This window comes from Schistosoma haematobium, chromosome 4 (genome assembly GCF_000699445.3).
Source record: "Schistosoma haematobium chromosome 4, whole genome shotgun sequence".
Taxonomy (NCBI): Eukaryota; Metazoa; Platyhelminthes; class Trematoda; order Strigeidida; family Schistosomatidae; genus Schistosoma; species Schistosoma haematobium.
This window is the reverse complement of record NC_067199.1, coordinates 10,917,085-10,932,421: the sequence shown is the minus strand read 5'-3', so window position 1 is coordinate 10,932,421 and position 15,337 is coordinate 10,917,085. Positions and strand designations below refer to the sequence as shown.

The following is a 15,337-nucleotide window of genomic DNA, read 5'->3' as shown; positions in this document are numbered from 1 at the left end:
GAATTTAAATACAAGTCAATATTTTGAAGAGACAAGTACTTTGCGATCAGTTTATGCCGCCTTCTTTTCGATTCATCTCTCAGTTTATCAATATCCGATGTATTCTTACTATTTTTCTGGTATATTCCGGCGCGACACAATTCAACTCGAGTTGGTATCGAACGGCGTTGTGTTGATTCTAATGGGAGAGTAGTGTAGTGGTACTGATTCTAACCAAATGATCTTTGACGTTGAGTGTATAATTACTGAGAAGGCTTACACTCAACATGCAGCACTAAGATCGGGTCAACGATGATGAATGCTGGAGGATTCAATCGGTATGCAATTGCTCATCCTTTCGAGCTTTGCCATTCTTTTAACAAAACCCTATTCACATAAAAATACATTATTCTATCCCCAGCCCAAATATGCTCTTCAGAAATACTAGGTGTCATAATGCTGACCGTAGTGGTAGGACAAGTCAGTGAGAGAATAATGTGACTTCGGTGTAAGATCTTTTAGATTAGGAAGTCACATCATGACAAACCTACAATTTTGAGATTAGGTCCTTTATTATTGTTGGCATAAGTACGAAAGCAAACCATAATCCAACGAATAAACAGATTGGAACTCTTTTAGTTATTTTTCTGATGACAACTGATGCGGTTATGATAGGGGACATATCAAGTACGGCAATTGTAGGCGAACGATAAGCCTTCGCGAAGTACGTGGCTTTTGAGCATCCACTTGAAGCTGTCCACTAAGTGGGCTGCAGCTGAGTTAGCTGGGAAGACGATAAAATTTAAAGCAGACGCAAAGTAAGATGTGTGAGTATACCCAGGTGTTTTGAAGCGAATAACATTACAACTGTATAAGAATTTCTTGTTATCTTTTCGCCCCGTGAAATTTGTGGGAGATCCTTAATTTCAAGTATGGGTAATAGCCTACTAGGGGGAAAGTTGGATATGTAATTTCGTGTAGTTCTCTACGGATAGCGGGTGAATTTTTCGCCATAAGTTAACACAAGAAGTAAAGCAAAGACTGGATTGGCCACTTTCTCTATTAAACCCATGATGATAAAGATAGTCATTCACTCTATCCTAATTAAGATTAATAAGGGAGAGAGATAAGATATGGATTGAGTGATTGTGGTATTAGAGAAAAACCTCATCTTCATGTCAGAATAGGTCCTGTCTGGAATGACCCCTAACGTTTGTAATGGTGGGACAAAGCATAATCCCCGAACTGTGTCGTAACGAGTGCACAGTAGTCAACGCTGAAACCGATTATGATATGATCTTGAAGTGAATATGTCGTCCATAACGACTAATTTCCATAATCATTTGAGTACGTGATATTCACTGGATGGTGGATGCTGCTGGACTACGGTCCGGGGGTGAACACATATTTATGTGTATCCTATAGAATGTATGGGTTTCGGACTATGAGTCTTGTATGCATGTAATGTATACTTGCGCGCCAAGAGGTTTATATCTATAAATACTCACGAGATTTGTGAACTTGTTTGCGCATTCTATGATCGCTTCCTAAAGTGATAGGAAAGTATAGACAGTAAACTGTCCATCTGCACTACATGTGTGGGTAATAACGAGTCCGCCCACACTGCTGACATCAAAATCCCTGAACACACATGAAAATCACTAAATGAGCCGCAGCGATTTCGTTCACTCTGCGTTCTTTACTGTCTAGTCATACTCTCTTTGCGAGGCTTTTCTCGTATCCCGATAGGTCAACATATCTCGATTTTCGGGCAGGAGTAACTAACTAAGAGGTGACAGGGCTAAGACAAATACGTTTTGTTACGTTCAAGTTTTTGCTCGCTACCGTTCCTGAAGTGCGGTATATCGATTCATTTGCAAATTACGAACCCAAACTAACGATAGAACAAGGCTCTAATTTAGGTACCAAAGCTTATTCGCAATTTACAAATAGTCGACTCAAAGGTCGTTCTAACAATTGCAAAAGAAACGTTCAATTTTGTGAGTTCCCGTATCAAAGCCTCTCAAATACCAAGCCGAAATATCTGAAAACAATGATATAAACAGACAGGTTCAGAGGCTGATTAGAAAAATGCGTCCAAAAACAGTGAAATCATCAATATTAAATATTAAGGTTTTAATCGGTCAAGTATCTTCAGCTTTCCTGTAACGGTTTAATACCAATTATCAAATCACATCATTCTATCATTTAACCTATCAATTAAAAAACTGGCGGACGTAGTCGAACTTCATAAGGTTCATTCCTTAACCATTAACTGACTTGTTTCAGGAGATTTATATTCCGTTTGTATCGTGTGGGTGTAATTATGTTATTGCATCCTAGATGTAGGGGTTGTAATTCTTGAATAGTGTCAGAAGAAGCTTACGTGTCGGCGTACCCGGCTGCATGTGGATAATGTAGAGTAACGTAAGGTTCTGTTACATCACCATGGTAGCAGTCACTAGAATACGGGCTTTTGTCAGCGGTAGGCCTTAAATTCTCTGTTTTCGAGGTCCTGGAGAGGTGATAAACCCAGAGGATCTAGTCGGCCTGATGCTCCTCTGTAACACTAAACTGCATGGTGTGACACTGTAAAAGACGGATTTTGAAGCCATGCCTATATCCTGCAATAGTCATATGAGCCCATTATAAATCGAATTCTTCTCCATTGTATGATTTCGACAGTCAGGAGGCGAAGTGGAGAAATAAGATTTACTGAGAGGTCGTTGTCGACTATTAGTAACTGCAAAGTTCCCTGAATGACGCATTGTATAGTTCTAAACATAAACTCTTCTTGGTTTCAACTTACGCTGCCAACTTTAGTGTAGAATGTTCAGACTCGCAGGTGGTCACTCAACTATGAAACCAGTTAGTCGTTGGGTGCTATGTCCTCATTTCTGACCGACAGAACAGAATTTGGTATTGAGCAAATGCCTTGAGATAGTTCAGTAACTATGCTTATACAACATCCCACTGATCTCTGCAGTCTGTCCAGTTTTCCCATCCTGATGGGACGCTTGTGATGCACGGTCTTCCTTTCCTGCTTCTTGAAACCGTCTATGACTTTTCGTGGACTTCTATCTGGTCCTCTACCGAGCGTTACAACAATCTGAGAGCGCTGGGAATAAAGCTAAAGGCCTGTGACAGCTACGGTTTTCCCTCTTTCCCTCTGAAAACTGAAGTGGCAGGCTCTGGTTTTCAATCCTTTACTGACAACTGAAACAGGTGACTTTCTGAACTCCGAAGGGCTCCGACATAATATTTTAGCGCTAATGTTCCTATATCACCACAAAAAAGCAACATAGTGAATCCGAATTCTATTAATTTTCCCAATAATAACCTTGTTCTCACTTTGCAATTTTCTTCTGTTAATCCCATTATTCGAGTCACGCTTTAGATTAGTTTATGAAGGTAAACTTTTACAATGACAAGTCTTTTATCCGATATTTCTGTAGATCACTAGTGTCAATAGACTGATTGCTTCTCAGTCGTCCATTGATGTTAATGAATAATACAAGGTATTCAACAGTCTTAAGCGCATGTCGTCTAGTCATTTGTCTGAAATACTCCTGATGAATCTGACAGTTGTTTCTGAAAGTAGACGTGGGCTACGCTTTAGAAGGTTAACATGACCCGGAGCAAATATTGCTAAGAAACTTCCTTTGTTTTGAATTTCAAATATTGAAACAACATGTGTTGATATCATGTCTGAACTTTTAAGACGCTTCTGTGGTAGGGGAGTACAAAATTTATATATACCTCAGGGTTCGTACAGAAATGAATATCACGAATATTTGCCAAATGTCGAGTAGATTTCGCTCTAAAAGTATTGAGATCATAAACGTTCTACCGCCGGTATAAACGTTCACACTTATGACGTATATTTGATTGAATTGATTGAAACCAACAACCTAAAATTAGGCAAAAGATTGTCCATGAAGACTCCCCCCACATTTTCAGTGATAAAAAGTTGGACACAAAATATTCGTTTTTCCGAGTGTTAGGACCTCTTACTACAAATCAGCCTTTTCAACATTGAGGGTTCGGTATTAGAAAGGCAAACCAAAATTTTAGTTTCTTTTGGTGAATGTGCTTTTGAGCGTCTTCAGCTTTTACATTTAAGTTGATGGGGTCAGAAACTTGTCTCAAATAACCTTTCGAAGTGCTGTCATTTTCTTTAGAGGAGTCATGCTAAAATACAGTAATTTTCCGAATAAGACCATCTTGCAACTTCATTTATAGATACCCATAAATCTCCAGTGACATTTGGTTTTAAATTGTCCAAACTTCAGTAGCCTTCTCTATCATTAATGTTAGCGTTTGCTTCTCTTTTCACACAGTGACGCTATCACTGGTTTCCTATCAAAAATGTTTTGTATGACTTACTTTTATTCAGTTCTGCTGGTAAGATAATGATATTTTCAACCGTCTCTCAGACGTTCGTGTTAATAGAAAAACACATTCAGTCACACCCAAGCTGGCTGGGTCTACTGTGAGCAAGCATTTTGTGATCAGCACAAAGGTGATGACATTTACCCTCGAATCTGTCACATTTCACGTCACAAACAATAGAAAATGCTGTACCTGTGTCACTTGCTTATGTGTTCGATGATTAGACCGACAGACCGTGAACACGTTTTGCGAGAAGTTACAAAATGTAAAGCTCAACAACAAGGTATCAATGAAAAATAGCGTATCAGATGGTAACTTCATTTAATAGTGCATCTGTAATTCAGAGAGGCTTCTTTAACCAAATGTTATTCTATTTTCGAGGTTGAAAGATGCAGTTGGATGACGTCTTAGTGGTTGGGCATTCGTGCACACGATCGGAGGTCCTGGGTTCGAATACCCCTCGCCAAAAAACCATTCGCTAATGCCAAAGGCCTTAGGCTATTATGGGTTATTCGTAGATCTTTTCACTGCTTGAACAAAGAAATTTTTGTATCTGACTTTCGTGAGACCTAATGTAGGATATAGGATTCAAGTATGAGGTAGTTATGCTGGAACGAGTTGAACGACGAGGAACTAAAATGGCAAAAGGTCTCTCTGGCCTATCTTATGAAGACAGACTGAGACACCTCAACTTATTTGCCTTGTCTTATCGCAGATAACGGAGTGATCTATTATTGGCTTGTCGTATACTGAAAAATGACTTTGGTACTAATGTCATATCTTTGTGGTGGACCAGACAGATATGAACGCAAAAAGTATAAACAAAGTTACTAAAGATCAATAGTAATATTAATATGTACAGTTAATTGTTACAAATACAATAAAAATTAGGGACGTTACTTAAATTGACCCAACGTTGCGTGTTCTGATTAGGTCCGGTAATGTAAATCCACAATTATAAATGCTTGATGATTCTGAGCAGGTTGGCAAACTCTCTAGTGATATAATCCCACGTAGGATGTGATATATTCCAATTACAGTCTATAAATAATGATAATATTTGATTTAGACTTCAGTTAACTCAATCGCAAATGAAAATAGAACGAGGGATGCGTGAATAGTAATGTATTTGTTAGCCAGCAAGAATATGTCACGCTATGTTAGAATCACAACGGAAAGTGTGTTCAAGGTCATCGACTAAAACAACAGTTACAGTCATTTAATGTTAAATATACATACAATGGAAGGTTGACAAAATAAATACAAATAACATTGAAAACTATTTACGAAATAAGGTTGTCAGGTCTATCTCCACATCTTTTCCCTACGTCTAGGACTGGTCACTTGAGAGGACAATCTAAAAAAATCCCAAAACCGAGATCAAATCATCTACGGCTAGAGTTTCGTTACTGGCATCGAGTAGTGAATTAATGGAATTCTCTATCAGAACACGTATTATCAGCACCTTCTGTTGATATATTCAAAACGAGATTAGACCTCTACAGTTTTGCAAACTGCAAGGATCAATATAGGTCGATAGACTTCCTATCGTTTTTACTGAAGACTGAAAACCTAGGCTTGTTGACCTTGGAAATAGTTTGTAAATTGTCTATACTATTTGTCTTGGTCAAGTAGTGGAGGCAAAGTGAAATTCCCGAGAACATGCGTAACCTCAATCTGTCGAGTTGTGGTGGTTTGTGGCTGGAAGGTCACAACGTACGTCATATATCTTTGGATGACTGCTCTAATAACATCACTGTTTCTTTTGAGAGAAGTATCAAGGTGATTAGTAGCACAGGGGTAGGTCTTTTGAGACTCAACAAACATATGTAATTAGATAAATACTTACCATGCTCAAGGCACCCAACAAGAGATACATGGTTGTTTTGCAATATCTCCACCTGTATACTTGGTTGCAAGTTCCAATGAAATATTTCTTTGGCATTCACTGAATCACCAAGTATGTTGTTTTGTATTATCAATAGCAAGCAGATTTATGAAAAACTTGATCTCAACACGGAATTAAAAGCTATGCGTATTTCTCCAGATCTTTCAAAAACGGTTGTCATAACTGGTAAGTAGGTTTACAACAAAAGAGTTTCAGGTGATGGTTTTATTCATATTCTTTCTTCAACTCTCGAAACTATATCCAACTTTTCACTGTACGAGGAAGGTTTCGGGTCGGGTAGGTATTTATTATTACTATGAACTCCCTTCAGCTCTGCCAGTTTCTCTAGGTTGGGGTAAGAAAGAAACTCAGTTTCATGGCTCTGAAGGCAAGGAAGCAGCTTTAGCAAAACCGGTATGGATTAGGGTTCACTTACTAGCCTATGAACTATTTATCGTGCTTTTTGGTTTCGTAGGTTTTCTCGAGTCCCTTTAACGGCTGCACAATCTTTTTATTTGTTTTATCTATGGATAACTTCTGGTAAATATGGGTCTCTTGTCTTCGTAATATGTTTTCCCTTTCTCAAAGGGGGGATTTTCCGGGCGAATCTGGGTAAATTCTTAGGAAATCTCAGACCCAGGTAAAGTTTTAGATTTGTAGCTGAGTTGCCCTAAAATTCATTCTAAAGTTGGGAGCTTGGGTCTATTGGGGTTTGCCGAAATGAGGAAATTGGGTCCGTTGTTAATTGATTGTTATCTCTAGGTTCGTTTATGAAAGCTCTTACCTTAGTAAAAATTTTGCACACATGACTATTTGTTATGCAATATATATCCAAAACTAACCCATTGCAAGTAGCCCCACCATATGATGATAACAAAAATTGAAATTTCAAAAATGAGTAGTGAAGGATTTGAATGTGACCAACTTGGTCTCGTGTTCTGTTACGGGTATGAGGGCTGGTGTCACTTCCCGGCTGCCCTCACCGTGGAAGGCTATTTCTTGAGGAACCTGAAAAGGAAGATGAATTAGTGTTGGCTTTAACGACCTGAGAGCGTGACCGCAGAGCCCAGGGGACAACTGCTTGAGGCCGGTCGCGCACGGCTTTTTCGTGGGAGGTTTTTGATGTGTTAGCTCCGTTCTTCAAAGGGTCTTACCGCAGGAGACGGAAATCCGTGAGGTAAGGTGAGGTGTGACATTTTTAGAGTCAACCTTTTCTAACCCCTTTCTTCCTTGTGAGAAGGCAGCACCGCTGTAGATGCTGGTTGTCTGAGGGAAACACCTTACTGCTGTCACACCCCTCTACAGTCAGCAGTACGACTTCGACCTCAGACCTTGAGTTGCTGCTTTTAGTCTTACCGTACTCCAATCGACCTGTCTGGCATCGTAGAACCTACAGGAACATATGTTTCAGCCAATATAGCTCGGATGGGTCATCACGATAGGCAAGCCCGACCACCGCATCAAGGTAGCAGCTACGGTCGGGAGATGAGTAGTGAAAACAAAATGACTAGATAAAGCCAATAAAACCTAACAAAATTCAAGCAAAGCTACAAAGTAGATATATCTCCAACATAATAGTCGGTTTTGAGCTATTAGCAAAACCATCCGGTAAGTGGTCTATATCATCTCAACGCACCGACATCGACTCGTCTTCATGACTCACGATAGTATATGTTAGCATTGAAGTTGTCCTTTTTTAACAGTCTTAACCAAGTGTTCCACAACCAGCATCACAGTACAAAAATTCTGGCATAACACCAAAAACGCACCACACAATGACATCATAATGTTGTAGGGAAATAAAAAAAGTAAAAGGTCATCTTATCAATAAATAGAGGAGAAAGAATAGTGTTTCATAAAAAGATACTAGTCTGTTTAAAATACAACGGAGATTAGTTTTATTTTTAAGGGTTTGCGAGGAATTCCACAGCTGGTCACTATCCAACTTTAAAACAAAATTAATTTTGCTGAGCTAAGAAGGTTCATCCTAATGTCGAAAATTTACACCAAGATTGACACTTCTAGTCTGTTCTATGTCTGATAATTCTTAGGCTACTTAGTAGCATGATACCTAAAACTTCAATCAAGGAGCTGTGATAGACCGACAGATGTCAGTCTTATGCAGCTATATTTGGTGTCATATAGAGGTCACTTCCTCTTTTTACAGTCAGTCTCAGAGATGTGAGATATGTTAGGACAGTATTCACAAGACATTTATAAGCCCCCGAAGCCAGTGTTCCAATATGTTAGCACTAATAGTTATTATACCCGAACACAATGTCGAACTTTGCTATTACTGACACGGTGTTAGCATATAAGTAGATGAAAAAATATCCGATAGTAGTCTGGCCAGGACAGATAAGTTCATAAAGTCTCTGACTATTTGTCCGAGTTATGTTGTCAAATCCATCAAATTATCACAATTAGTGGTTGAAGATCTTAGGTGACGGTTGAAAAATAGTCTCGCTTAACATGATTTTTGTTCTATTTTGTCTTTTTGAACTCATTTCTACTACTGACCGTAATACTTTCTAACATATTCGTTCCACTTATAAATTTTCCTTTTCAATGTGTTGGCTTTAAATATAACAGCACAAATTAACACACCTTTCCTAGTTTAGTGTATTACCAATTAAAACAATTGGCCTTCAACTATTAGTTTACAGGTTCGAATCTTCCTGCATCTACCTAGGCCTTGATAGCCCTCAATCACTAATTGTAACCCAAAGCCAAGCAAGTGAATGCATACTCAATGAACTTCGTTTCACTTGTCTTTTTAATAATATGAACGACACGAATGATTAATGTGCTTTATGATAGGATCGCTTCCTAGCTTTTGTTTTAGGCGTGCTTAATTGACAAAACGATTTTTTCAACTTGAATTGCTTTATCTTCTACTGTAGGGAGTAAGCATATTCAGCATAGAAACTTCAATAAAGATGAACAAAACTATGAAGGGCTGTTTTGACTTTTACTGTAAGCACCGTTCAGTTCTTAAAATATGCAACATACTGGCCAGTGAATAATACAAGATGATTGATTACCTGTTTGTTATAACTACTGATTTCTTTAAATCGAGCAAATATTGGAATTGACCATTAAATCCTCAGTTCATTCTGCTTTTTCTGATGAAGCAAAACACCCTATTGTATGCAAAAGTATAAGGTGAATTGCTTGTGATTAAAAATAACTTCTTGCATGATCCGTTAATATTTAAATGTGGACTAATATCAGTTGAATTTAGATTGCCACTTAATTTTCTGTGTGCTATGACAGAACTATAATGAAGTAATTCCTAAGTGAACATTGTACCCAGTAATGTAGATAGTTTTAAATTAAGTGCTTTTTACCATTGGTCAGCAGTTGATTGTTAATTGTTATGGTTAATAAAATCAGTAATGACTGCTCTCATTTACGTGTAAATATTTATGGCTTCACTATATGTTGAAATGAGTTGGTTATCAACCAGTGGAACAGTTCTAGACACAATTTCAAATCATGAAAAGGTTTCCTATCTATTTAATTCACCTTCCTGTGTAATAAATAAGTACTAATATATACCTGTTTATCAATTACAGGTTTATTTAGTTGACATGATGTTTGTGTGAGTTAGTAAAACTGCAACCTTGTAAGACCGAATTAGGTTAATCGGAGTCCGAACATGAAACGCGCTGGTTGGTTGAAAGCTGAATGCTTTAACAAATAAGCCACCACTTAACGGTTACATTCCCTCCGAAGTGTACAGTTCATTTTTTATCCTTTTCTAATCCCCTCTCCACATAAAAACTTGTCAATGGACCTATCCATCGAAAAAAATAATCGTTTTAACTAACCGATCAAACCACTAAGAAATCATACAGTATCAAGATATCCACTTACTTGCCCTAGATCTACTTCTTACGTTTTTTTACAAGCAAATAAATTGTCAATTGAAGGGAATTCTATGGTTCGCGCTGAACGGGGAGGTGGGCAACCGTGATTTTTAAGTAAATATCGTAACTTATCAGATACAATGTTTCCTTTTTCAAGTTTCGCAGATAATCGAATAGCGATTAGTAGTCGCAACTTCTTGGTGTCTCCAAAAAAATATATCCAGAAACACATGGCTAGTGTGCTTTATTGTGTTTTAACCAAAAGAAGTAGATAAAATACGGAATGTAAAGCAAGGAAATATTCAAATTGAGGAAAATTCTGGTATAAAGTATTCTGTTTTTAGCCACATCTTGTGTCTAGATCTTAGTAATTATTTCAGTAAACGTATTAAATTTAGTTACTCTATACATATTGATCAAGACACCATCCATTTATTTTTGTTTTCACATCAGACTGTACCAGTCTCAAACACTCAATATGATGATGGTCGTTTTGAAATTGCATGGCGCGATGATGGTCTTTACTTCGCCGTATCATGGATTGATCCATTAACAGAGAATCGTAGACGTATACGCGTCTACAATGATACTGGTGAATTGTTTTCAACAACTGAAATAACGAATATGATTTCTCCAGGACTTTGTTGGAGGTAGATTAATTTCGTCGTTTTCTTTGTTATTTTTTCCGCTTTATTTTAAGGTGATCTCTTTTTGTGTACTCAGATTAGTTTTTAATTGTTATCGACTATCAGTTAATTGTTGGTTCCTCTAGGTTCATATTAATGTATTATCTCAATCATCAGGTTAAATAGATGAAATCGAATTTTATATGGTTTCACTTCTTGTGGTTTGATTGTGTAAGACTTTTTGCAGTCAAAAGTGTTGTAACTAGTGCTCAGTAACTGGGTAAAATCAACTGGAATTCCCTTACGTGGGCTTAGTTCTAATTAACACTTGTCAATGTCACGTAACAGCGGCTAAGATTTCACAGCCTAAACAATCCCCAGTTTAATAAAATCCATGTATAGTATACCCATAAACTTATACCGTGATATTTCTATAAAACCTCAGACCTCGTGTTCAATTAATCACAACGGCTCAACGTCGAGAAGGTCGTGGATTGGATATCATATTTTTTGAATCGAACTCCCAACGTCATGGAGAATTCGAACTGATCGGTGATGAATCTGAAAAGTTTTACCAAGTGGAATCTATTATGTTTAATCCGACCGGTTCAATTTTGGCAGTACTGTGTAGTGGAACTCAAAACCATCCATGGTTTAGTAAGTGTTATTAATATTCAGTAGAATGAGAATCTCAAAATTTACTAATTCGTATTTTTCTGTGCTTAATTTCAAATGCACCTTTTTGCTAACGAAAATGATGCATGTAAAATACTTTGTTGGATAGATTACAAACATGTTATGTATGTTTCCTGTTGAGCGTAGGTCATTTATGTAGATCAGGATGAATTTTATTATTACTAAACCTAAAACTGTTAATTGGGATGGGTAGTCACTTGTAGGAACAGTCTGACTGGAAAAAATATGAATCACTGAATGTCAGCTCAGTAGTGAATCCAAAGTATAGTGCTCACCACGAGCTTTCAAAGTCTTTGTGTTTGGTCCCTGATAAAGGTCGCAACTACCTATCTGAAGAATCGCATACTATGATAATAACCCCCTAACCAGTGCTCTCTAGCTTTCTATGATTGATTAATTGATGCTATTCAGTGATCTAAACTAATTTATAGTAGCAATCAAAGAAAACAAAGGCCAAACATTTATGATATAATTTAAAAAGATTAGGTGAAAAAAATATATATAGGAATACTGAAATTCAAAATTGAGAAGATAGATAATGGATACATATGTGCCATCATGAACGATTCTGAGCTATATCACCCTAAGTCTTCAGGCACTGATCGTAGTTATCACGCAGATCACAACCAGTTAGTCTGCATTTACTATCATAGTTTAGACTAACAATCAGTGACTTGATAGGTTGACTCTGTGTCTTGCCAATAACAATACTCTTATTCAACCGGTGTTGCTAATAATAGTGAACAGGAAATTGGATTTCTACTATATATTGTTGTTTTTGTTATTGCTATTAAAAATCCACTCACTTGTCAATTTATTTAAAATTATCAAGTCAAACCTTAGTAATGATATTCACCACGTCTGGTTACATTAAAGGATTTTCAGTACAAAATATGTAATGTTGCAGTGGATTCCTCTGTAATGACATTTTTTATATCGCGTATTTATGCATACATGCGTATGTTTCATGTATGAATTATAATGTAATCTCCTTTTGTCCTTCCAAAGAATAGATGAAGAGATAACTAATGTGGTAGTTTTCCATGAATTTTACAGTATTTCATTACTGAATGATTGGATGTATATGAATGCATAAGACAATTAGCATGTATACTCGTTTAGTTAGAACAAGTATAAAATAAGAACATTTATCAGAATATTTGCACAGTTAGGAAATCTACTTATTTCCTTTAAAGCATAAATTCTGGTACAACATGACACCAAAATAATGCATCACAGAAATCAATCAATAGTATTATGAAGAAATAAAGTAGGAAACTGTGGTACAGTCGATACGTGAGTCAGAATTGTATTTGATAAAATATACTGTTCAGCTGATGATGCAGCCAAGGAAAACTTTTTTCAGTTAGGGAAGTTCATATGACTTTTTATGAAGTGTAATAGAAAATTATAGAAGCACTGCTGGCTTTTTCTTTAAGTCATATTTGACAGCGTTTATTACGCGAAGCTCAACCATGTAGTTCAAACCTATCAACAAAGCTCAATACCAGAGTGGGTGACTTCATCGACTGATGTAATGTCTTGGTTTGATTCTCCTTAGCTTCTTTCTAGCCTACTCCTACACCAACAAATATCACCTGTTGAGGTGAGCTGTGGACCGACCGTAGCTGAAACCTTTACGCGGTGGTCGGGCTTGCCTATCGTGATGACCCATCCGAGCTATATTGGCTGAAACATATGTTCCTGTAGGTTCTACGATGCCAGACAGGTCGATTGGAGTACGGTAAGACTAAAAGCAGCAACTCAAGGTCTGAGGTCGAAGTCGTACTGCTGACTGTAGAGGGGTGTGACAGCAGTAAGGTGTTTCCCTCAGACAACCAGCATCTACAGCGGTGCTGCCTTCTCACAAGGAAGAAAGGGGTTAGAAAAGGTTGACTCTAAAAATGTCACACCTCACCTTACCTCACGGATTTCCGTCTCCTGCGGTAAGACCCTTTGAAGAACGGAGCTAACACATCAAAAACCTCCCACGAAAAAGCCGTGCGCGACCGGCCTCAAGCAGTTGTCCCCTGGGCTCTGCGGTCACGCTCTCAGGTCGTTAAAGCCAACACTAATTCATCTTCCTTTTCAGGTTCCTCAAGAAATAGCCTTCCACGGTGAGGGCAGCCGGGAAGTGACACCAGCCCTCATACCCGTAACATTCTCGTCGACTGAATTCTCGGGTATTGATCTCCTACCAGGAGGTCCACTTATCGACTTAGAATACGCAGATGATATAGTCCTGTTTGGTGAAGACGCTGACAAAGTGCCGAGTCTTTTGGTAGCACTAAGCAACAATGCCAGAATGTTTGGAATGCGCTTCTCTCCCTCTAAATGCAAGTTGTTGCTTCAGGACTGGCCTGCGTCAACACCTGAACTAAGGATAAGGAGTGAAGTAGTCGAACGCGTCGACAACTTCACTTATCTTGGAAGTCTGATCAGCCCCCATGGGCTGGTATCGGACGAAATCTCAGCACGGATTCGAAAAGCTCGTTTGGCTTTTGCCAACTTACGTCACCTTTGACGAAGGCGAGATATCCGTCTATCAATAAAAGGACGAGTATACTGCGCGGCAGTCCGTTCTGTCTTACTTTACGGCAGCGAAACATGGCCTTTAAGAGTAGAAGACATCCGTAAGCTACTAGTACTTGACCACAGATGCCTTAGAAATATTGCTGGCGTCTGTTGGGATCACCGGGTAAGTAATAGTGAGGTTAGACGCAGGGTATTAGGTAATGATGGTAAAACAGCTGATGAGGTTGTTAATCTTCATCGACTGAGATGGTTGGGCCACGTTTTACGTATGCCTGAACACCGATTACTACGTCGTGCTATGCTAACGGGTGTTAGAGATGGTTGGAAGAGAATTAGGGGCGGCCAAACCAAAACGTGGCATCAGTGCTTGAAGACACTAACCTCTAGTCTGAGCCATGTTGGTAGATGCAGACTACTTGGTTGGGGTCCGCGTGACTTTCGCAACCGATGGTTGGAGACTCTTGGTGACATGACTCAGAATCGATCACAATGGCGTCGGTGCATACACTCCCTGTCTTCCCTTAAACTAAGAGATTAAAATCACTTCATATCTTTCTTTCTACTAACTAATTCTTTCTTCCTGTACTGTATCCTTATATGCATTCTTTCTCCTATATATCACCACCTTTGACCTAACCACTGCTATGAATCCGGTGTTCATCTTGCTGTGCTAATGAGGTATGGCAACCTGGACCGATGCATATATGTTCCTGGTCCTACGTTGTAGCTGACTGACTGACTGACCCGTAACAGAACACGAGACCAAGTTGGTCACATTCAAATCCTTCCTACACCTCCTAATACCTCTCTTATCTCCCTGACGTAGGAAAGACGCTTCAAGGAAACCTCTTAGGGGCCTACTTAATGATAGTCGAGCTAAGAGTATATTTCAGGAACAACTAGAAAAACAGTTAGGCAGCCATGTTGGTGATCCCCACCCCGAGGCAGCATGGAATGATATCCGAAAAGCTGTGGAAACAACAGTGATATCTGCTAGTTCAGTAAACCATAAGGTTAGGGGGAAACACTGGATCTCAGCAGCATCTACCGCACTGATAGATGCTCGAAAACTCATTCCATCTGGCTCTGAACATAACGAAGAGTGGAGTCAGCTTAAGCGCAAGCTGACAAGAAGCCTACGCAATGATCGTGAACAGTGGTGGGTAGCGGAAGCAAGAGATATGGAAAAGACAGCGGTAATAGGTAATAGCAGACAATTGTTCAGACTTGTTAAGGAAGCCGGTATTAGGAAACCGACTGTTAGCTAAACACTCTCAGAGAAAGATGGACATATTATACATCCTCAATCCAGGAGATTGGATCGATGGGCAGAACACTTTAGGGATCAA

General features: G+C 38.6%; 1 protein-coding gene across 2 annotated transcripts in view; it reads left to right on the top strand.

The window, feature by feature from the left end:
• The first annotated feature begins 5,838 nt into the window (after positions 1-5,838).
• The window catches only part of MS3_00007369 (uncharacterized protein), a 69,423-nt gene continuing 59,924 nt past the window's right edge, over positions 5,839-15,337 (top strand). For both annotated transcript variants that reach the window (XM_051215634.1, XM_051215635.1), the window contains exons 1-7: positions 5,839-6,171; positions 6,209-6,331; positions 6,364-6,445; positions 6,476-6,556; positions 6,591-6,673; positions 10,585-10,781; positions 11,203-11,414. In XM_051215634.1, the coding sequence (XP_051066164.1) occupies positions 6,034-6,171; positions 6,209-6,331; positions 6,364-6,445; positions 6,476-6,556; positions 6,591-6,673; positions 10,585-10,781; positions 11,203-11,414 (916 nt within the window). In that variant the 5' untranslated portion in view covers positions 5,839-6,033. The remainder of the gene's footprint in view (positions 6,172-6,208; positions 6,332-6,363; positions 6,446-6,475; positions 6,557-6,590; positions 6,674-10,584; positions 10,782-11,202; positions 11,415-15,337) is intronic.